This window comes from Pseudorca crassidens, chromosome 20 (assembly GCF_039906515.1).
Source record: "Pseudorca crassidens isolate mPseCra1 chromosome 20, mPseCra1.hap1, whole genome shotgun sequence".
In the NCBI taxonomy this organism is placed as follows: domain Eukaryota; kingdom Metazoa; phylum Chordata; class Mammalia; order Artiodactyla; family Delphinidae; genus Pseudorca; species Pseudorca crassidens.
Window position 1 is genome coordinate 58,091,277 of NC_090315.1, and position 24,326 is coordinate 58,115,602.

Below are 24,326 nucleotides of genomic sequence, written 5' to 3' on the forward strand. Positions count from 1 at the left end.
CAGAGTGCCCTGGCGGGCTGGGGCACGTAGTGATCCCACACAACCGGGCTTCCCCACTGCTACGGGGTGTTCAGTGTTTCAGGAATAAACATGAACCGCGAGGCCTCGGAGTCCGTGGCGGACGGGGGAGCGGAACAGGACTGCGCGCGGGAGCCGGGCTTGGAGCCAGCCGTGGAGGAGTCGGCGGGTGACCACGGGAACGCAGGCCAAGGGGGCCGCAAGGAAGGTGCAGACAGCCGCCCCAGGGAGGCGAGGGGGGCGACGGCCTGCGCCCAGCACCACACCCCTAGTCTTCACAGCCAGCAGTAATAGTAATAATAATAATGGCGGCCGACACTTACTAAACGATGCGTGCCGTGCGCTCACTGCATTCGAGCCATACACCCTCCCTCTGCGGTAGGCACTCCTCTCCCCGTTTCATACAGATGAGGAACCTGGAACTTAAAGAGGTTATAGAACTTTCTCCAAACAGATTACCCTCAGCCAGTCAATGACAGAACAGACTCACGCCTGGACAGTCTGACTCCAGAGCCCAAGCCCTCACTGAACACACCATTCTCCCCACCGCCCAACTTTTTAATGTTTTGAATGTTTCCCTTTATTGCCGTCACCATGCAAGATCAAAGCCTCTCTCCCCCTCTAGATGGCAAGCTATGTCAGGGCAGGACATCCTGATTGAACTGGCAGTGTCCGGTCCAGTGTCTGATCTCTGGTAGACAGAGTGAATGACGAGCTGGTTCTTCTGAGGTGACTCCTCACCAAAGTTTTCCGGAACGGGCTTAGAAAACAGCCTCCCCTCCTGCTTGGCTTGGACTGTAAGGGAAACTTTTTAGGAGCTGGTAAAGAAACTACTTGATTTGTGTCTCATGTTTTGAACCCAGCCAACAAATATATCGTGAGCATTGACTGTCCAGGCAAGCCCTGTAAGAGTTGCTGTAGGGAAGCCATGTTGCTCTGTGCACAGACACAGGTTTGAAGCCACTCCTGCTGGGTTCACGCTACCGTTCTGCAACTTGCCGGTTTTATGGCTGTTTGCCCAGAGCTTAAGCTCTCTATAGGGCAGTCTCTTTTGCAAGCGAGATAGTTATAATTAGAGTGTCTGGCATACATTGGGCCAGTAATAAATAGCAGTTCTTGTTATTAATATAACCAATCAATTATTATGTATATTGAGCACCTAGTCTTTATTCCGCAAACCTTTATCTGGTGCCTCTTGTGGCTAGGCAGTATATGCAGTGGGAAATAGGAAATTATAAGATACAGTCCCATACACGGAGTGTTTAATCTCATTCGGTAGTCCACAGGGACACCCAGAGAGCAGCAGCAAACAGCCCTTAAGATCAAGTGCATTTGAATCAGCCAATTTTAATTGACCTTTAAAAAAAAATAAGTGCATTTGAGCGTGTTCATTTTCTTTCTACCAAAGATATTCCCATAATTTTTGTTTCTTCTTGTGTGTTTTTTGAGAGCTTTTTTTAAATTGAAGTATAGTTGACTTATAATATTAGTTTAGGTGTACAACGTAATGAGTCAAAATTTTTATAGATTATATTCCATTTACAGTTACTATAAAATATTGGCTGTATTCCCTTTGCTGTACAATACACCCTTGTAGCTTATTTATTTTATAGATGGTAGTTTATATTTCTTAATCCCCTACCTCTATCTTGCTCCTCCCTCCTGTTTGGAGAACTTTTTTAAAAGAACAGAGAACATTATAACAAACACCCATGTATCACCACCAAGAATTGAAAATGATTAGCATTTTAATCATATGTACCTCAAGTCTTTTTTTTTTTTTTTTTTTTTTTGCGGTACGCGGGCCTCTCACTGCTGCGGCCTCTCCCGTTGCGGAGCACAGGCTCCGGACGCGCAGGCTCAGCGGCCATGGCTCACGGGCCCAGCCGCTCCGTGGCATGTGGGATCTTCCCGGACCGGGGCACGAACCCATGTCCCCTGCATCGGCAGACGGACTCTCTATCACTGCGCCACCAGGGAAGCCCCCTCAAGTCTTTTTTTAAAGAAATAAAGCATTTCAGATAAATTTGATGTTTTTTGCCTTACCCCACCTCTACTCCTAGCCCCATTCCCTTCTCCCCACCTCCAGAATTTTGTGTGGGTTCTTTCAATCTCATCTGTCTCTCTCTCTTCCTATCCTATCTATCTACCTATCTATCTGTCTATCTAAAATGTGTCCTTAAACAATGCATAGCATAGGTTTGTGTGGGTTTGATTTATGTAAATGATATCCTGTGCTTATTACGAAACTTGCTTTTTTCACTCCATATGTGTTTCTGAGAATTATCCATGTTGATTGACATAGCTCCAGTGCATTCTATTCCAAGGCAGAATAATAATCTGTTGCTTTATTTAACCAGTCCCTATGGATGGACATTTGCATTAATAGGTTTTGGCTGTTACAAGTAATGCAGAAGTGAATATCTTCGCACACGTCTCCGTGTCCAGCTGTACAAGAGGTTTCATCAAAGATCTGCCTAGAAGTGAAATTTTCATAGTCCTTATCAGTGCTTTAAAAATCACTGTGATACATTTAAAGAGTACCAGTTCCATGCTAAAAGCAGACAGTTATTCATCAAGTTGAAATTGGGGGACATTTTTTATACATTTCTCGATCTCTATAGAACCAATCTCTTTATTTTACAGAAATTAGTGACCCTAAGGAAACATGCGTAGGTCCTTCGGACACTTCCTACCTCAGCGAGCAGAAACACAGTGGTGATAGCTGGTCAGAGGGTCACTTAGCACAGCAAAGAGATGACAAAGAGGATCGTGGCCCCAGGTACGTGGGTGTGCTCTTGCCACTCAGCACGACGCGTTTACCCACTAAGGTGGATGTTACAATCACCCCTTTGTCCAGATAAGGAAGTTGAGGCTCACAGAGATTAAATAGTCGGCCCCACGTCTGAGGATTAGTGGCAGAGGCAGGAGGGCGTCGCTCTGTGGCTTAACTAACCACAATCTATACAACTTGAATGCTGGACCTGGAGAGAGAGAAACATTAGTAGTTCTTGATGACACAAAGGTATTTCTATTAGAACACACTTTGCAGTTTTTGAGAAGGCCGAAAGTCACAATACTGGATGAGGCCCTGAAAGCTATAAACAAAGTCATCAGGCATATAGAATATTCTGGAATTTGTGGACGGAATGGGTGTGGCAAAGAATTTATGGGATATATTTTACAGCTGACAAATTGAAATAACTTTCTTGTTCATGTTTTTCATTCCACAGAATGACTAAAAATTTTCTGCGAAAACTATGCAAGCAGCACAAGCTTTATATCACCCCAGCGCTGAACGATACGCTGTACTTACACTATAAAGGTAAGCGTCTGGTGGAGGCGCGACCTCATGTCAGGTGGAAAGACTCTAGTGGTGTTAAGAATTACTTGCAGGGATCATCTGGTGTTCTTAACTTATATTTAAGTAGAAATTTCAGAGTTTAGTGGAGATGCATGGAAAAGCAATATTTCTTTGAAGAAAAAGTCTTACATGACTGGAGTTAATACGGGTTCAAGGGAAACACATTGGTATCTTTTATTTATATTTGCTAAAGGACTCATACTTTTTCGAGCCAGTAGCTACTTGTAAATACTTTGGGCTTGGGAGGGTTACATTGTGAAGGACTGTGTCGGTGTCCAGTATCACACATAAACTTAAGTTCAGGTTCATAGACAGGGCTATTCTAGCAATGAGGAACCAGAGTGAGAACTCCCAACCTCGTGCTGAACTTGGGATGGCCACCCTGCTTCATCAGACCATCTTTATGTTCATTTGTTCAGTAAATGTTTACTGAGAGCCTTCTGTGTGCCTGGCAAGTGCTGAAGATACAGAGACGGATATGGTAAAGATGCTTTTGGTGTCTTGGGGGACAGGGCGGCCACTGTGAGAAGGTTCACGCTGTGCCTGGGAGATTCACGGAGGGCTCCAGCTGCACAACTACTCTAAAGGTGTGCAACGACCCCTAACTGGTCTCCTCACCTCCACGTTGCCCCCTCCAAAATCCTCCACCCAATATCTTGGTGTAACAGTGATGAGATGACTTAGGAGGGCAGACCCCAGAGGACCAATATTTAAGAGGTGGGAAGAAGAAGAAGACCCAGTGGGTTAGACCAAGTAGAAAGAATCAGAGAGAAGAATTAGGAGAGAGATATACCTATATTATCTACTGCTGCCTAACAAATTACCCCCAAACTTACCAACTTAAAAAATTATCATTATTTGATACTGTTTCTGAGGGTCAGGAATCTGGGAATGACTTAGCTGGGTGGTTCTGCCTCATCGTTGCTATTACCCTTTTTTAATAAAAACTTTTGGTTAAAACTTTTCAGGCAACAAAACAAATGACTTTGAAAAAGTTTTGGTAATAGCAGGTGCACTGTGAATTACAAATCTATAATGAGTCACTCAAGGAAACAAAAATGTTTGTTCTCCTCACCTTAAATGTGGCTCATAAAACTGAAAAATACCGTCAAACCAGACCCGAAGTTTGGACTGGCTTCAGGCACAGCTGGATCCATCCTGGTGCTCACCGCATCTCTTCACGAGGCTGTTTCTCCCCTTTCCTTGGCCCTGCTTTCCCTTGTGCTCATTCATTTCAGGCAGGTCACCCCTCACTTCTCCCCACTCGCAGGCGAGAAGGGAAGGTGGCTCCTTCAGTGTTAGGCTCCACCCTTCCAGGCTGGCAATTCTAGCAGAAAGTTACCTCTTTCCAATGGAGCGAGCAAAGCTCCCCGGGATTCATGAAGGTTGGCTCCACTCGGCTAAGCGTGACCAGCTCCCTGCAGAGAGCCATGGGGTAGTATCAGGACAGGGATGTCCCTCCAAAGAGGCAGTGGTGTAACTGAGGAAGGACATGTTGATGCTGGGCAGATAGGCAGAAAAGAGGGTGACCCCTGTGCCTCTGAGTGTGTAGAAGCTTAACCAACTCCCCCTTCCTCCCCACTAGGCTTTGACCGCATCGAGAACTTGGAAGAGTACACAGGGCTGCGTTGTCTCTGGCTGGAGTGCAACGGAATACAGAAAATCGAGAACCTAGAGGCCCAAACGGAACTGCGATGCCTCTTCTTGCAAGTGAACTTGCTCCATAAGATCGAGAACCTAGAACCTCTGCAGAAACTGGATGCTCTCAACATCAGCAACAATTACATCAAGAGCATTGAAAACCTCTGTAAGAAGGCCCTGACGTGGCGGGGCGGGGCAGGGCAGGGTGGAGCGTCCTCTAGGCCCCCGCGTCCACCACCGTTTCCTAGCGGAGGTTCTTAACATTCTTTTCCACCCGTGTCGCTTACTTCTGCTGACCTCCCCTTCCAGCCTGCCTGCCGGTCCTCAACACGCTCCAGATGGCCCACAACCACTTAGAGACCGTGGAAGACGTTCAGCATCTCAAGGAATGTTTGAAACTCTGTGTCCTTGACCTTTCCCACAACCAGCTGAGTGACCCAGAGATCCTGAGCATTCTCGAGAGCATGCCCAACCTGGTAAAACACACACACGCACACAACTTGCGTTATCTTGTGTTCTGTAGACAGCAGATCTCTTTTCTCTTTCCCCTCCCTCCCTTCCCCCTTCCTTTCTCCCTGCTTTCTTCACACCCATCACACTTTTTTTTCCTCTCTGTATTTTTAGCTGGAGTGTTTTCAATGCCAGATGCTGTATCGTTTCACCCACAAATATTTCAGTGTGTATTCTTGACAGATAAGGACTTTTTAAAAGCATCATGACAATACTATTATTATATCTAAAATATTACCAGAAGGACAGTTAATAACCAGTCCATATTCAGTGTTCCCCATTTGTCTCAAAAATGTGCTTTGACTGTTGGGTTTTGCAAATCCAAACCAGATCCACACATCACGTTTGGATTACGCATCTCTCAAATCTCTTGATCTATCACAGTCTCCCCTTGGCTGTTCACACACACACACACACACACACACACACACACACACCATAAATCTGTAGAAGAAACCGGGTCCCTCCTCTGGTTGTCAGCCACATCCTGGATTCAGCTGACTGCATCCTCATGGTGTGGTTTAACGTGTTCTGCTGTCCCCAGTATCTCTTGTAAAATGATGGTGGAGCCAGAGACCTGATCAGATATAGGCTCAGAATCTAACTTTGAGGTTTGCTGTTGCATCAGTCAGGGCACCTGTAAGTCTGGTCGCCTCTCGTTTTGTAACTTTCAGCTTGATTCGTGGGTTTAGCTGCTGGCAACCAGATCCAGCCTTCATGAAGTCCCTCACCCCCTTCCCCTGATCGTTTCTGCAGCTCCCGAAGCATGTTGCCTCCATGTGTGATTTCATTAGGGGTCACACAGTGACCGTATTCTAAGTCTCTTATTCCTTCTGCACCTATTAGCTGGAATGCTTCCACAAAGAGCAGTTTTGCTCATCCATTCATGCCTCCCTAATATAAAGTCCATATAGAAAAGGCTGGGATAGGGACTTCCCTGGTGGCGCAGTGGGTAAGACTCCGTGCTCCCAATGCAGGGGGCCTGGGTTCGATCCCTGGTCAGGGAACTGGATCCCACATGCATGCCGCAACTAAGAGTTCACATGCCACAGCTAAGGAGCCAGTGAGCTGCAACTAAGGAGCCCGTGAGCCACAGCCACCTGCCACAACTAAGACCCAGTGCAACCAAATAAATAAATTTTTTTTAAAAAGAAAGAAAAAGCTAGGATAAATGCTTGTTTTTTTTTTCTTTTTATGTATTCCTTTTCAGAGAAATGAGTCAAGAACGTAGGAACCTCTAAAGGTGACAATGAGGTTGAACTTCTAAAGGTTCACGTTATCATCGTGAACACAAAGATTTATAGATACAGTATTTGATATGACTTAACCCTTGCTGTCATTCTAATTTGGGGTGATTGAATGGTCCCATCTTCTGGCCTGTGGCAACCCCTCCAGGCAGCTCCTGTGTCCATTGGACTCCACTCCAGCAGCCTTTGATGACTTCCTTGCTTTTTAGTGTATATGTGTTGTCATGTGAACTAGGAAAAAATATTCCAAATAGCACACAAAAAACTTGAGTTCACTGTTTACTGCTTAGGGTATGGATAAGAAAGAAAAAGTAAGTCCATTTAAAGAAAAACAGTAAGCAAATCATAGTTCAAGAACAATCTGTAGGGCTTCCCTGGTGGCGCAGTGGTTGAGAGTCCACCTGCCGATGCAGGGGACACGGGTTCGTGCCCCGGTCCGGGAAGATCCCACATGCCGCGGAGCGGCTAGGCCCGTGAGCCATGGCCACTGAGCCTGCGCGTCCACAGCCTGTGCTCCGCAACGGGAGAGGCCACAGCAGTGAGAGGCCCGCGTACCGCAAAAAAAAAACAAAAAAAAAAAACCAAAAAACCAATCTGTAGAGCAGACTGTCACCAAAGAGTACTTTAGAATTTATATCATCACCAGTATATGGTGATAATATAAAGCTGTATCATGATACCATTTTTTGGGCTGGCTGCCGTAACAAAGTACCAGACTGAGTGGCTTAAACAACAGAAATTTATTTTCTCATGATTCTGGAGGCTAGAAGTCCGAGGTCAAGGTGTCAGCAGGGTTGGTTTCTCCTGAGGCCTCTCTCCTTGGCATGTAGGTGGCCATCTTCTCCCTGGGTCCTCATATGGCCTTCTCGGTGTGTGTCTCTGTGTCCTAATCTCTTCTTACAAGGACCTATTGGATCATGCCCCACCCTAATGACATCATTTAATCTTAATCACCTCTTCAAAGACTGTCTCCGAATACAGTCACATTCTGAGGCGCTGGGGGTTAGGACTTTAGCATATGAGTTTGCTGGGGGGAAGCAAGTCAACCCATAACAAGAACAGTCAGCCTCGTGGTTGTTTTGTGATGGCTTTTACATTCTCCCTACACACGCAGCCCTTTAGTCCCTGCCCCTGGGGCACATCGCTCCCCCGACTCAGCCCCACAGAACAGGTCACTTGAACCAGTATATTTATTTTCCTGAACAAGAAAAATCACTTTGGATATGAAAAACATTTCACCAGTTCAGGCAAACTGATGTTAAATGTTTCACCCACATGTCACCTTGACCATTCACCTTCTTGAGTTTCATCGGCAGGAGGGGAGGTGACAGTATTTAAAGAGGGGTGGGGACGGCGCACTGGCACTGCTGCGTCGCTTTCCCTTTCCTGGTCCCGACTTGACATCCAGAAGACCTATAAGCTTGGCAGTAGATAAGCAGGCACTTTGCATCCTATGCCCTCAGTCACCACTTCTTATCTGTCTAGCTGCTGTGTACATTTTCTTAAAATGGGTCCTGGCTGGGAAGGACAGAAAATGATCAATTGGAGATTAATTTCAGTAAAAGAGTGGGCCAGCAAAACTAATGCAATCACTGCCCTCGGGTAAAGGCCTCAGGAAGTGTTTTCCAGTATTGTTTTGGAAGGACAATGAGATTTAGGACCTGAAGTTCAAGTGTAATAGAAGAAAGGGCTGCCCAGTTCTCGGGACAGTTCTGATGGCACAGAAACAACGAAAGCCTCTGCCTTCTCTGATATCGTCTTCGTGATTTGATGTAAACTCTCCCTGTTTATTTATTTATTTTCAGAGCACTGCACATATTAAATGTTTTAATCGCATCCATTTTTCAGTGATTAATGTGGTTCTGCCTGTGTGCTTCCAGCGTGTACTGAATTTGATGGGAAACCCAGTGATTAGGAACATCCCTAATTATCGACGGACAGTCACTGTTCGACTAAAACATTTAACATACCTGGATGACAGACCAGTTTTTCCAAAGGACAGGTAAGGAAACAAAAAGCCTTTTGATCATACTTAATAGGTAATAGTTGAGCATACTCAATATTAAACTTTTAAAATTTTCTGATTTTTGAGCATTTCCACACATCATTAAATATTTCAGTGAAATAGGTTTAATGGCTTACATGATTGTTTTTAATAGGAAATTCCCTGTTTTTGAGCACTTATTCATAGATTTTTCATAATCCTTTGATAATTATCCTTCTATATAAGTCTCTGATCTCATGGCCGGTTATTTCCTTAGGATGGAACCCTGAGTTGTATTATTGGATTAAAGATAAAGACTGTGGTTTGAGACTTTTAAAAGGTGTTTTTAAATATTTTCTAATTGTTTTCTAGAATGTTTGTATCAACTTATAACTTCCCTAGACACAGCCATGTAAAAAAACAAAACAAAACCTTTGCCAGGCCAATTGATGAGTGAAGGTGGTACCTCGCTTTATTTATTTATTTAATTTTTATTCATTTATTTATTTATTTTTTGGCTGCATTGGGTCTTTGTTGCTGCGTGCGGTCTTTCTCTAGTTGCGGTGAGCAGGGGCTACTCTTCATTGCGGTGCGCGGGCTTCTCATTGCAGTGTCTTCTCTTGTTGCAGAGCACGGGTAGTGCTCTTTGGGTATACTTTAGGTAGTATAGTCATTTTCACAATATTGATCCTTCCAATCCAAGAACATGGTATATGTCTCCATCTGTTGGTATCATCTTTAATGTCTTCCATCAGTGTCTTACGGTTTTCTGCATACAGGGCTTTTGTCTCCCTAGGTAGGTTTATTCCTAGGCATTTTATTCTTTTTGTTGCAATGGTAAATGGGAGTGTTTCCTTAATTTCTCTTTCAGATTTTTCATCATTAATATATAGGAATTCAAGAGATTTCTGTGCATTAATTTTGTATCCTGCTACTTTACCAAATTCATTGATTAGCTCCAGTAGTTTTCTGGTGGCATCTTTAGGATTTTCTATGTATAGTAACATGTCATCTGCAAAGAGTGACAGTTTTACTTCTTCTTTTCCAATTTGTATTCCTTTTATTTCTTTTTCTTCTCTGATTGCCGTGGCTAGGACTTCCAAAACTAAGTTGAATAATAGTGGTGAGAGTGGACATCCTTGTCTTGTTCCTGATCTTAGAGGAAATGCTTTCAGTTTTTCACCATCGAGAATGTTTGCTGTGGGTTTGTCGTATATGGCCTTTATTATGTTGAGGTAGGTTCCCTCTATGCCCACTTTCTAGAGAGTTTTTATCATAAATGGGTGTTGAATTTTGTCAAAAGCTTTTTCTGCATCTATTGAGATGATCATAGTTTTTCTTCTTCAATTTGTTAATATGGTGTATCACATTGATTGATTTGCATATATTGAAGAATCCTTGCATCCCTGGGATAAATCCCACTTGATCATGGTGTATGATGCTTTTAATGTGCTGTTGGATTCTGTTTGCTAGTATTTTGTTGAGGATTTTTGCCTCTATATTCATCAGTGATACTGGTCTGCAATTTTCTTTTTTTGTAGTATCTTTGTCTGGTTTTGGTATCAGGGTGATGGTGGCCTCATAGAATGAGTTTGGGAGTGTTCCTTCCTCTGCAATTTTTTGGAAGAGTTTCAGAAGGATGGGTGTTAGCTCTTCTCTAAATATTTGATAGAATTCACCTGTGAAACGATGTGGTCCTGGACTTCTGTTTGTTGGAAGATTTTGAATCACAGTTTCAATTTCATTACTTGTGACTGGTCTGTTCATATTTTCTATTTCTTCCTGGTTCAGTCTTGGAAGGTCATACCTTTCTAAGAATTTGTCCATTTCTTCCAGGTTGTCCATTTTATTGGCATACAGTTGCTTGCAGTAGTCTCTTAGGATGCTTTGTGTTTCTGCGGTGTCTGTTGTAACTTCTCCTTTTTCATTTCTAATTTTATTGATTTGAGTCCTCTCCCTCTTTTTCTTGATGAGTCTTGGCTAATGGTTTATCAATTTTGTTTATCTTCTCAAAGAGCCAGCTTTTAGTTTTATTGATCTTTGCTATTGTTTTCTTTGTTTCTATTTCATTTATTTCTGTTCTGATCTTTATGATTTCTCTCCTTCTAGTAACTTTGGGTTTTGTTTGTTCTTCCTTCTCTAGTTCCTTTAGGTGTAAGGTTAGATTGTTTATTTGAGATTTTTCTTGTTTCTTGAGGTAGGCATGTATTGGTATAAACTTCCCTCTTAGAACTGCTTTTGCTGCATCCCATAGGTTTCGGATCACGTATTTTCATTGTCATTTGTCTCTCGGTATTTTTTTTTTTTTTTTTTTTTTTTTTGCGGTACGCGGGCCTCTCACTGTTGTGGCCTCCCCCATTGCGGAGCACAGGCTCCGGACGCGCAGGCTCAGCGGCCATGGCTCACGAGCCCAGCCGCTCCGCGGCATGTTGGATCTTCCCGGAACGGGGGCACGAACCCGCGTCCCCTGCATCGGCAGGCGGACTCCCAACCACTGCGCCACCAGGGAAGCCCCCGTCTCTCGGTATGTTTTGATTTCCTCTTTGATTTCTTCAGTGATCTCTTGGGTATTTAGTAACGTATAGTTTAGCCTCCATGTGTTTGTATTTTTTACATTTTTCCCCTGTGATTCATTTCTAATCTCATAGCGTTGTGGTCAGAAAAGATCCTTGACATGATTTCAATTTTCTTAATTCTACTGAGGCTTGATTTGTGACCCAAGATGTGATCTATCCTGGAGAATGTCCTGCGTGCACTTGAGAAGAAAGTGTAATCTGCTGTTTTCCGATGGAATGTCCTGTAAATGTCAATTAAACCTATCTGGTCTATTGTGTCTTTTAAAGCTTGTGTTTCCTTATTTTCTGTCAGGATGATCTGTCCATTGGTGTAAGTGAGGTGTTAAAGTCCCCCACTACTAGTGTGTTACTCTCAATTTCCTCTCTAAAGCTGTTAGCAGTTGCCTTATGTATTGAGGTGCTCCTATGTTGGGTGCATATATATTTATAATTGTTATATCTTCTTCTTGGGCTGATCCCTTGATCATTATATAGTGTCCTTCCTTGTCTCCTGTAACATTCTTTATTTTAAAGTCTATCTTATCTGAAATGAGTATTGCTACTCCAGCCTTCTTTTGATTTCCATTTGCATGGAATATCTTTTTCCATCCCCTCATTTTCAGTCTGTATGTGTCCCTAGGTCTGAAGTGGGTTTCTTGTAAACAGCATATATATGGGTCTTGTTTTTGTATCGTTCAGCAAGCCTGTGTCTTTTGGTTGAAGTATTTAATCCATTCACATTTAAGGTAATTTTCGATATGTAGGTTCCTATTACCATTTTCTTAATTGTTTTGGGGTTGTTTTTGTAGGTTCTTCTGTTGTGTTTCCCACTTAGAGAAGTTCCTGTAGCATTTGTTGTAGAGCTGGTTTGGTGGGGCTGAATTCTCTTAGCTTTTGCTTGTCTGTAAAGTTTTTGATTTCTCCATCAAATCTGAATGAGATGCTTGCTGGGTAGAGTAATCTTGATTGTAGGTTCTTCCCTTTCATCACTTTAAATATATCATGCCACTCCCTTCTGGCTCGTAGAGTTTCTGCTGAGAAATCAGCTGTTAACCTTGTGGGAGTTCCCTTGTATGTTAAATGTCATTTTTCCCTTGTTGCTTTTAATAATTTTTCTTTGTTTTTAATTTTTGTCAGTTTGATTACTGTGTGTCTCAGTATGTTTCTCCTTGGGTTTATCCTGCCTGGGACTCTCTGCACTTCCTGGACTTGGGTGGCTATTTCCTTTCCCATGTTAGGGCCGTTTTCGACTATAATCTCTTCAGGTATTTTCTTGGGTCCTTTCTCTCTCTCTCGTCTCCTTCTGGGACCCCTATAATGTGAATGTTGGCGCGTTTAATGTTGTCCCAGAGGTCTCTTAGGCTGTCTTCATTTATTTCCATTCTTTTTTCTTTATTGTGTTCTGTGACAGTGAATTCCACCATTCTGTCTTCCAGGTCACTTATCCGTTCTCCTGCCTCAGTTATTCTGCTCTTCATTCCTTCTACTGTATTTTTCATTTCAGTTATTGTATTGTTCATCTCTGTTTGTTCTTTAATTATTCTAGGTATTTGTTCTTTAATTCTTCTAGGTCTTTGTTAAACATTTCTCTCATCTTCTCGATCTTTGCCTCCATTCTTTTTCTGAGGTCCTGGATCATCTTCACTATCATTTTTCTGAATTCTTTTTCTGGAAGGTTGCCTATCTCCACTTCATTTAGTTGTTTTTCTGGGGTTTTATCTTGTTCCTTCATCTGGTACATAGCCCTCTGCCTTTTCATCTTGTCTTTCTGTGAATGTGGTTTGCATTCCACAGTCTGCAGAATTGTAGTTCTTGATTCTGCTGTCCGCCCTCTGGTGGATGAGGCTATCTCAGCCCACATTTTCTTTATCTATCAGTTGATGGACATTTGGGTTGCTTCCACTTTTTGGCTGTTGTGAACAGTGCTGCTATCAATGTTCGTGTGCAGGGTTTTGTGTGTGGACATTTGTTTTCAACTCATTTGGGTAAATACTTAGGAGCACGATTGCTGGATTATATGTAAGATTGTTTGCTTTGTAATTGCCAAGCTGTCTTCCATGGGGCTGCGCCATTTTGCATTCCCACCAGCAATGAAGGAGCATTCCTGTCGCTGCACATCCTTCCCGGCATTTGGTGTTGTCAGTGTTCTGGATTTTAGCCGTTCTGTTGAGTGTCAAGTGGCATCTCATTGGTTTAATTTGCACTTCCTGATGTCCTATGATGATGAGCTTACTTGCCACCTGCCTATCTTCTTTGGTGAGGTGTCCAGTTCTTTTGCCCACTTTTTAAAATGTGTGTTTTTTCATTTTTGATTTGTAATAGTTCTTTGTATGTTTTGGATACAAGCCATGTTTCAGTTATCTTTCTTGCAGATATTTTCTCCCAGTACAGTTTGCCTTCTCATTCTTTTAACCTCTTCCCGTTTTTAAGTCATCTTTGTATTAATGAGTTGCAATAGGTCTTTATATATTCGAGATACAACCCCCTGATCAGGTATATGATTTGCATACCCATTCTGTGGGTTGCCTTTCATTTATGGTATTCTTTGCATGACACACATTTTTAACTTTGGTGGAGTCCAATTTCTCCATTTTTTTCTTTGTCACTTGTGCTCTTGGCCTCGTATCTCGCTGGCTTTGCAAACCATTAGACTTTACAGATTAAAAATGTGCACGTGTTAATACGTATCCTTGCAGTCATATGTCCTGTGCCTTTAGTTTGATTTTGGGGAAGATGCGCAAGTTTGGTCAGATAGTGTATGTTTTGGATTTACTTTGAACCTGTGACAATTCAAACCTCCCCGATTTCTGGGGTGTTCTTGTTTCTTTGTTTTTTGTTTTTAATACTCCTAAACAGAGCTTGTGCAGAGGCCTGGGCACGAGGAGGGTACAAAGCTGAGCAGGAGGAGAGACAGCAGTGGGAGAGCAGAGAGCGGAAGAAGATCACAGACAGCATTGAGGCCTTAGCCGCAATCAAGCGCCAGGCCGAGGAGAGGAAACAGCAGAAAGCAAGCCAGGAGCAAGGTGCGTGCTTGAGACACAGGGAGGACCCCGAGCTCCGTTCAGATGAAAAAGCTGGGCTGTTGAACCACAGTCTTTCATCTCAGGGATTGGGGGTGGGGGGTGGGGGGTGGGGACCATTCGTTCACGTACCTGCAGATCCATCTGCCCTTGACCTCAAGGACGGTGCTCAGGGCACCTTATTAAGTAGGAACCCCCTTCCTCCTCTTACACCCAGTAGAAGAGCCAGAGTCTCTATGTGTGCTTTTAAATGACATTTAGTGTTTTTCACCTAATTACAACATGTAAATATGCTACACATAGAAAACATAGAAAGGCAAGAGTAATAACAGTATCATAGCAAGAACCACTCAGTATTCAGTGTGGGTATTTCCTGGCTTTTCCCCACGCATGTAAAACATATGTATTTTTTTTAATAGAAAAAAATGGCATAGCTCTATTGCTTTCTTTTTTATATATATAAATTTATTTATTTAACGTATTTATTTTTGGTCACATTGGGTCTTCGTTGCTGCACGCAGGCTTTCTCTAGTTGTGGGTGTGCGGGGGCTACTCTTCTTTGCAGTGCACTGACTTCTCATTGCGGTGGCTTCTCTTGTTGCGGAGCACGGGCTCTAGGCGCGCAGGCTCAATAGTTGTGGTGTGTGGGCTCAGTAGTTGTGGCTCACAGGCTCTAGAGCGCAGGCTCAGTAGCTGTGGCGCATGGGCTTTGTTGCTCTGCGGCATGTGGGATCTTCCCAGACCAGGGCTTGAACCCATGTCCCCTGCATTGGCAGGTGGATTGTTAACCACTGTGCCACCAGGGAAGCCCCTGGCATAGCTATATTGCTTTTTGCCTACTCTTTTGAATCAGCATAATAGTACAGTCCCATAAAATAGATGTTCCCCTGTAGCATGGTTTTATTTCCCTTTTCCCAACTTTTAATTTTGATATTTTTCAAGTTTTAAGAAAAGCTTAAATAATAGTTAAAATGAACAGCTGAATTGTCTGTTTAGATCGGATGGTTGTTAATATTTGGCACACACAGGCACACACACACACACACAGTCTTTCCTGTTCTGCTGACCCATTTGAAAGCAAAGGCAGACATCTTGGCCCTTAACCCCAAATACCTCAGCCTGCATCTCCTAAGAGCCCCCTGCACAGTTTTCTAGTGGCTGTGTCCTGTGCTGGCAGTGCATGCGCTAGGCATCCCCCTGGTGGACTTTCAGCCCGTGTATTTAGCACCTAAACAGCACTCTGATGACCATCCCGGAAGTTCACTGCAGGTCCCCCTTGTCCTCCCAGGACGTTCCCAGCTCACTGTGGACTTCTGCTCAGGGGAGATGCTCGCGCCAGACAGTGCCAGGGACTTGGGTGCCACTGTGGAAGGGGAGGAAGCGCCTGAAGAGGACAGAGAAAGGTGGCAGAAGACGGAGCTGTTTGTCAAGGAGAGCTTCGAGGCCAAGGACGAGCTATTCCCAGAAAAGTCAGAAGAGTCGAGTCTCCCGGAGGAGCTGCCTGTGGATGCTGACGGGGAGCCAGGAGCGGCGCTCCCTGCCAAGGCCCCGCCACCGAGCCCCGGAGCTGCCTGGGAAGGTAGGTGGTTGAGAACAACAGGGGTGCAGATGGGCCAGCACCCGTCTGCAGGCCTCGGGTTTCCACTTCTGACTGCTGAGTCTGCGAGTTATCTAGAACCACAAGGGGAGCCCGGACTGCATTTCTAGTATCAGCTTCAACAAGGTGCAAAGAAATGGGTGAGATGCTAACTGTATTTTATCTAACCCAGTACATCTAAAATATAATAATTGATATCATCATAAAATTATTCATGAGATACTTTCCCTCTTTTGACACTAAGTCTTCAAAATCCAGCCTGTATATGCCACTTAGAGCACATCTCAATTCCCACGCTCACTTTTGAATGGTTAAGGTGAAATGCAGCTCTATGAAAAGAAGCAAGTTGTTTGGGGCTGCTTCATTTTTTCAATTGAAATGAATTAAAAGTAGCTACAATTAAATCAAATGTAAAATCCAGCCCCTCAGGAGTACTGGCCACACTGCTGGCACATGGCCACAGCTACCACAGTGGATGATGGTGATCTAGAACAGAAGCCCACTAGCAGGTTCTCGCCAAGTTCCTGGGGTCCTGCTGACTAACAGATAAACCCAGGACTCGGCCCTGGACACTGCCCATTACTGCTGTGTCTGTGCAGCCCTGGGGGACCCGAACCTTCTGTTCCCAGCCTGAGCAGGATTTGAGGTCCATCTGGGGAGGTCAGCTTGTCTGGCCCCCACTGTCTGGGAGAGACCTCGAAGTAAGCCTAGCCTCTAGACTGCCGAGGGGGCAAAGGCCACACCCCAGGGCCCCAGAGATGGGTGAATTCTCTTTCCAGCTGAAGATAATGGCAGGGCAGACTGTCCTCAAAGATTAACTCAGCTGAGCTCTATTTTAATTATTCTTTTCAAAACCTTACTGGCCACTCCATACCCCCAAACAATCAGTGCTCCATTATTCACTGGGATTTACTACCCACCCCGCTTTTGTTCAGTAACATCTGAAAAATGTATCGTGTAGCCTACAGTCTTTAACAAGACGTCTGTGGGAAATAGAAACGCACCTTAGGAAGGAGGGGTGGTGTAGGGAGTGAGGTGACCTGTGACTGTGCTGACATCCATGGCCCTGGCCCCCATCTGGGATGCTGGAGCTCATGAAGTCCCCAGGGGTTCCAGCAGGTGAGGCAGGAGCAGTGGGCGGAGAGCAGGGAAGGAGCAGGAAAGTGCGTGGGATCTAAACAGCCACTGCCGCCGGGAGAATAGGCCCGGGGAGGGGACATGCCCCACCCGTCCCTCTGCCGCCCTCCTCACACTTGCCGGGTGGCTGTGCCGCTCCTCTTCTGACTTTGCCATGAGACTGCGGCTGGAAGGCATCTGTGAGAAGCGTGACTTGTCTTAATTTCCCTTGGGAGGCACTGAAGCCCTGCTTTCTGTGGCTCCTGGCTCCACTTTGCTGGATGGGATTGTAGACCCTCCAAGACCTGGTCACTCCTTGGTTTCTGGGAGAGAATTTCTACTAGACAAGGGTCACGTTTTCCCTCAAGCTTCCCACAGATGGCGATGTTATAGGTTTTGTTAGTTATTTAAAAGGGGCACTAATCATGTATTAAACACACGGGGAAAAGAGCATCCTCTGAACTACTGATGTAGGTGTTGGCACGTGTATTCTGAGACCCAGATACAAGGTTTTGCCTGCATCCTCACTCCCCCTCCGGTAAGTTTTTTGCCTTGAAACCGCACCTAGCCTAGAAGCAGAGTTTTCTATGAGTGAAACCATCAATTGCCTTCCTGAACGAAGGGCACATTTAACGAGGAGCTGGCAACCTGCGGCAGGTCGGAAGAGGGAGACGCAGCCAGATGTTTATCTAACGTGTCAGCCAAGGCCATGACTTCCAGCTTAGCCTCCCCAAAATCCCACGATCAGGTGCTCTCACTAGTAACCCATGTTACTGAGTTGGCAACTGGGGCTCAGAGAGGTGAAGTAACCTGCTTCACGTCACAGAGCGAGTGATAGTGGGGCAGAACTGAAGCCAGATCTGCCCGCACAGACCAAGCTGGTCTCCACCTCGATTCACTGCCATCCTCCCTGCTTTTAAGCCCTCACGGCCTTTGCTGCCGACCCCTCCCCCATAGTCCCCTCCCTACTGAGCTAAAACCCTCTGGGTGTCCTGAGTCCCAAGAGGGGAGCTGAGCTGTCAGAACAAGGAGGTCCCTCTTCCACGCAAGTTACTCAACCCCAAGAAAAGCAAATCTAAATATAAAAGCCATCTGTTTTTAAAAAATAACTTTTCCATTTACCTTTCTTGCATGGCGCACAGTCTTCCCTTACAAGTCACGAGGCCTAGTGAAGGATGCAGGAAATTAGGAGATAAACGGTACGAGCAGCTTTGCTGCGTTCCCTGGGCTCATCCTCTCTCATCATGGAGTCAGGAGCCAGGGAAGGCGGCCTGGGGACCGAGTCAGGGCTCGGAGGCTTGAATAGCTCCCCATCCCGACGCTGAGTCTAAACAGGACCGGGGGAAACGTGATGTGAGCGCACACCGTCACGGAGACACACGTTTCCACCTCTATCTGATGACACTCTGTCTAGGGGAGCCTTAGCTTCCTTCCAGTGGTCACCAAAACGGCACAGAGGATGACTCACGCATTTCACTAAAACACTCTGTGAACAGGCGAGGCAGCGAATTTTCTAGACAGACACCCTGAGGTCAAACCCAAGTCCAGCCCCTTAACCAGCTGGGACACCTCAGGCAAGCCACAAAACCTCTCGGAGCCCGTTCTAGCCCCTGCGAAGTGGGAACAGTCTCTGCCGTGGATCGCATGAGGCAACGTGAGGAACACACCCAACAACTACTCTTCCCTGCCTCGCCTTTTCCCGGCACACAAAGCCTAGGCAGGTAGGTTTTAGGAAACAAAGGGTCTCGGCAGCTGCCTGGACTAGAAGCTTCTGCTGGCTGGGAAGCTGGACGCCACGGCGCCACGAGCAGGACACGGGTCCGGGGGAAGGGCTGGTTGGAGGGGAAGCAGACTACTGTCGTAATTAGAAGCTGCGAAGCCACGGGCACAGCCAAGTGGAAGAGACCACGACAAACCGGGCCTGGGAGGTGGGCCTGGGATCGTCCACAGCAGCCCCGGAAGCCCCTGCCCACTTCCTTATATCATTCTTTTTTTAAACGTCTATTTATCTACTTTGCCTATTTTATTTTATTTATTTATTTTCGGCTGCTTTGGGTCTTCATTGCTGCGCGCGGGCTTTCTCCAGTTGTGGCGAGCGGGGGCTACTCTTCGTTGCAGTGCGCGGGCTTCTCATTGCGGTGGCTTCTCTTGTCACGGAGCACGGGCTCTAGGCGCACGGGCTTCAGTAGTTGTGGCATGCGGGTTCAGTAGCTGAGGCTCGCGGGCTCTAGAGAGCAGGGTCAGTAGTTGTGGTGCATGGGCTTAGATGCTCTGCAACACGTGGGATCTTCCCGGACCAGGGACTGAACCCGTGTCCCCTGCACTGGCAGGTGGATTCTTAACCAATGCGCCACCAGGGAAGTCCCCCTTGTTTCATTCTAAACGGGTGCCCCAATGCGGCTCTCGAGTCAAACTGGGCACGGCCAGTCCTCAGGGTGGACAGCGGACCAGCATGTTGTGAGCAGAGCGGGGCCATTCATCTTTAATCACGGAGTCTGGAGAGGAAGCAGAGGGCAGGATAGGAGGGCCCTGGGGGAGGAAGACAAGCCCTGTCTGGACTCCACGTTCCACAGGCAACCCTGCGGTGACTTCACAGGTCTCCCTGACGCTCGTGGGGCAGGAGGGGCTGTGAAAGTTGGCCTTTGGCACCACGGCCTTTCTTTCTTCATCTCCTGGCCCATCAATCATGCCTTTTCCAAGGTTCCTGCGTATTCTTCACAGATTCCTGGCTGGTGCTTCCATCTCCAGGCTCCAGAAAGGGGGCGGCTGTCTCCCTTTCCTTTCAGACATAATCTTGTCCTAACCTGGGATTCTTGCAGCTCCTGTCACAGGGGCTGGAGGCTTTCGGACCTGAGGGCTTTGTCCTTCCTCTTGGAATCGCCTTAACCTCAGGTTTACCTGTCTGTCCACCATGTATGAAACTAACTCCGAGATTAATATAACTCTTTGTTGTTCCTTAGAATCAGCTCCCCAGACGGTGGCCACTGAAAGTGCATCAGGTACAGAGCTCTGTGGAGCTGAAGATTTGGAAGCCATCAGACTGGAGACGAAGGAGAAGCTCTTCATCGATGTACGTAATTGGTGCATCTGCAGAGAAGTATCTGCGGTACGGCCGGTATCAGATCAGGCACAAAACTTCCAAATCCTCGCTGCCCAGAGTGTGGCCCTTGGGCCAGCAGGCATGGTCTCCCCTGAGGGCTGCTCAGAAGGCGGAACCCCGGGCCCCACCCCAGACCCACTGCTCAGGACCTGCAGTTAATAAGCCCTCCCCCAGGGGCGTCCGTGCCTGTGCCCCTTCAAGACTGAGAAGTGATGGCCCAGGCTGAGTCCCCTTGAACTACATCTACAAAGCTCCTGCCGTGTTTTCCCCGAGGAAGCTACACTGAGCGCAGCTCCGTCTGGCGAGCCTCTCCCTCTGTGGACAGCTGCCCGTCTTCCTGGCCTGACTGTCCAGCGGCCCGCCCCCTGGGGCTTGTTCAGTGAGGGGCCGCCTGACCTTGGGACTGATCACGGCCCGGAGCACGGCCCTCCTCCCTGAAGCCCTTCCGCTCTGGTAACAGTCTGACATGCTGTGCCCACAGGAATGGGTCTCTGGGGACGTACACACTTCGCCATGACCCCCGGGAACGGTGCTTTGGTGGGGCGAGGGGTGGGGGCCGGCGCCCCACCCTGTAGCCTCACACCCTGCCCGCCCAGAGGACGGCCCGCCTCTGCCCACGAGTGAGCTCCTTCTGTTCAAGCCTGTGCACAGCTTTGCCCGCCCCCTCCCGCTTCTTCTATAAACTCCTACACGGGTGTTTCATTCCCAACCTCACAATTTCACGTGGCTCAACAAGTGTTCAACTGAGTACAGCCAATATTCAGAGTGGGTTTCTGGTTTTCTGGGCCTGCATATACAAATGACAAAAACAAAAGTGGGCAATTCTTCCCTAACATTTGATAACTGACTGTATACAGGACCCCAACACTAAGCTGGTACTGACCTTCCTCTTTGTCCGGCACTATTTTAAACACATCTTGTTATCGATTGATTTAACCCTTCCAATAACTCTAAGACATAGGTACCATTGTCATCCCCATTTTACAGATGAGGAAACTGAGCAACACAGAGGTTAAGCAACTTGCCCGAGGCTCCACAGCCAGGCAGCGTGGCTCCAGAGCCCACACAGCTAACACAGCCCGCGCCTGCCTCACACGCTGGACGGGGTGCTCTAGATGAAGACACCCCGATACACAACACAAAACACAAACCCCCCCTAGTTTGGGGGAGGTCCAAAATAGACTCGTTTTATGCCACAGAGTCCTAAGACAAATTTGTGTGTAGGAGGTACGTCTCCCCACAGATGAACGGGGTGAGTAACACCAAAGTGAAGTGGAGAAAGAGGTGGAAATTTCTGAAATATGTCACACCTTGCAAATCTCTTTCACTGATCAGATCCAGGTACCTGGTGTTGCCTTGTGCGTGTGTTTCGAGCGTGCACGTGGCCTGAGTGGTCTGGGTCACGCCGCGGGCCCCTCCACACTCCAAGCATGTAGCGCAGGCTTGGTTGGCTGTGCGGCCGCATCTGTCCCATGGACTGGGCGTCGGGAGCGTGCCCTCCTGCTGACGGGGATCGTTTTCTCTTCCAGGACCTGCCTGACTTGGAAGACGTGGATGCAGGCGGATCTCCGGGAGACCAGCACAAGGTGACCTCTCACACATCCCCCCAGTCCCACCTTCCCTTCCAGCCCTGTCACTGACCAGGTGTCTGGGAAAGCTGCATGCCCTTTGTGCCTGAAGCCTCCTCACCTCACCTAAGGAAAGGCGGCTGTTTACTGCTGCTCCCCTCTCTGAGGTTTCACAACTACCCACTTCGGGTTTTTTGAACGGATCTTTTATCACTGATTTTTAATAATCATGTTCTGTACGTAATTATCTGAACATTTTTTCTATCCTTTTGATGTATCCGTATGTTCATCTAGTGAATGTCTGTACCACAGCGACACATGGGCAGGGGGGAAGGGAGGGAGGAGAGCACAGAAGGCCCTATGGGGACCTCTCCCAAGGTGACCCGACCCTCCTCCCTCTGGCAGTACTGAGAGCCAGTGTGGGCCAGCCCCGGGAGCCCCAAGGAGAGGGAAGCCTAAGGTGTAATCTCAGGGCAGGAGCTCGTCATCGAAGGAGGGACACAGACAGGGGACCACAGTTCCATGGGGGCCTGACCTCCAAAGCACGACTAGGTGGCCGGGTGAAGGTGGAGCCCGTCAGAAGCCAAGGCTCACAGATGAACCATTCAGGGACCCAGGAGGGTGCTGGTGCAGCAGGAACAGAGTGGGCGAGGGCTGTGCCACACGGAGACCTGACAAGGACCGGAAGGAGTGGAGACCTGGCTGCAGAGCTCACCATGGCCTCCAGGGCTCACAGACGGCTGCCAAGGAGTGTCCATCCTGAGGCCCGACTTTCAAGCAGCGAGTGCTGTGCTCCGTCGGGCCCACAGTGTAATAGATTAAAAAAGCCGAATTAGCATTGTGCATTTTAGAGACTATTGTGGAAACAGAAATGTTCAAATACATTTTTTCTTTTAACAGAAGATGTGCTTTCCAAAGATTACAGCCATCTCGAGCCTGGGTGACGACAGTGACCCTGAACTAGACTACACCTCACTCCCAGTGCTGGAAAACGCATCCACAGACCCCCTTTCCAGTATATTTGCAGTCTCCAAGGACACCTCCAGGAAGGCCGAGACGGAGATGCCCTTTACAGGCATATTCAAAGCAGCAGCAGAGAGGGACTTGGCAACCCACAGGAGAGACACCAAGGCCCCTCGCCCACTGATTCAGGAGCTGGACGATGACGAGCCTTCAGGGCAACCACCCTGGCCCCCAGCCTGCAAAAGGGAAGCCGCGCCAGCCCCGTGCAGTGAGGACAGGCATGGGGACCTGCTTCTGGCCTCCCCTCCAGGTACTGTCACCCAACTTTCAAGGCTACAGGGGCCAAAAGCTTCTCAGGGGGAAATGGACTGTGGACCACCCAAACCCAGAGCAGGTGGCCACTTGGGCCTTTGCCCTAGGAATCCCGTGTTCTCAGAGCGGGTCACTCACGACCTCTCCAGAGACCACGGAGATCGCTAGAGCATGTTCCTAAGTCGCCGGCCGGGGCCAAGGAGCTGCCAGACTGACCCCCTCCCCAACCTTCCCCATCCTTGGCCCTTCCAGACGAAGGCTGCTGAGGGAAGGAGGGGACTGGTGATACCGCAGCTGGGAATATGGGACAAAATGAGGGTGACAGCTGGCCGGAGGGTGTGGGTCGTCCACATGCAGGCCCAGGACCAGGATGAATGACTCTGAGATGCTGCTGGCCGGGAAGCAGGCGGGGACGGCGCCCACAGTGCCCGGCTGGGTGGGACCGGTAAAGCCACACCCTGACGTGCCCGCCGGCCTGGCGCTGGGGCCTGTGCCCATGACCAGGGAGAGGCACTTTGGGGGAAGCTGGCTAGTGCTTGCTGGTCACAAGCGCAAGCGCACCGGGGGTAGCTCTGTGTTCAGCTTTGTGCCTCCGGGTATCCAACTCGGGGAGCCTGTTGAACACAGACGACTCCCGCTGTAATCCACGCTGGATGGCAGCCAGGCTTCTTGCTGAACACCAGCTCGCGTGGCCGCCCCGAGGCCTGCACGTGGGAAGGGGTGAGGGCTGGCCGCACTTCCCGAGGACACCGAGCCTGCACGCGGGAAGGGGTGAGGGCTGGCCGCACTTCCCAAGGATACCGACTTACCCATTTCCTGGCTCTTTAGGAAACAGCCCCGAAAAGGGTGAAGCCCAGTCTGAAGTGGAGCTGGAGGAGCGCCCGGAGCCCAGGGCCAGAGAAGACTGGGACTCAGCCACAAAGGCAGCCCCTCTGCTCTTGGACTAACAGGGACAGGCCCTGGCCTGACCCCCCAGCAGGGGCATGTCACCCCCTTGGCTGGGCTCCCCTTCCCTTCAAAGAGTTGCAGTTACTGCGGGCGTGCAGGGCCCTGGACATGGATGGCACTGTGCTCCCTGCTCTCAAAGCCTAACACAACCCCCGGTTATTTGCAGTATAAACCATGTAACTGTAAATGTCTCCCTTGAGCACTGTAAAGATTGTAGCACCCACGCAAGTCCCTGTTATTGGATTATTCGATGTCCAGTGAGTCACACGTGATTCACTTCATCAGGTACCCGAGACAAGGACCATTCCTCTCTTCACGTGTGATCAGAAACCTAGGTCCCGCCCCAGGGACCCCAGGGGGTGTGTTCCCTGCAAGACTCTTCA

At 47.7% G+C, this 24,326-nt stretch overlaps 1 protein-coding gene across 2 annotated transcripts; it reads left to right on the plus strand.

The window, feature by feature from the left end:
- Positions 1–4: 4 nt before the first annotated feature.
- On the plus strand, positions 5–24,279 carry DNAAF1 (dynein axonemal assembly factor 1). Of its 2 annotated transcripts, none has more exons than XM_067719731.1 (12): positions 5–226; positions 2,665–2,800; positions 3,252–3,343; positions 4,968–5,189; positions 5,333–5,499; positions 8,661–8,782; positions 14,176–14,342; positions 15,628–15,918; positions 20,013–20,122; positions 21,682–21,738; positions 22,621–22,993; positions 23,824–24,279. In XM_067719731.1, exons 1-12 carry the CDS (start codon positions 91–93, stop codon positions 23,940–23,942), a joined length of 1,992 nt encoding a protein of 663 aa, XP_067575832.1. In that variant the 5' UTR covers positions 5–90; the 3' UTR covers positions 23,943–24,279. The 2 variants fall into 2 exon arrangements, with proteins under 2 accessions (XP_067575832.1, XP_067575833.1); XM_067719732.1 differs by having other exon boundaries at positions 15,661–15,918.
- The last annotated feature ends 47 nt before the right edge of the window (positions 24,280–24,326 follow it).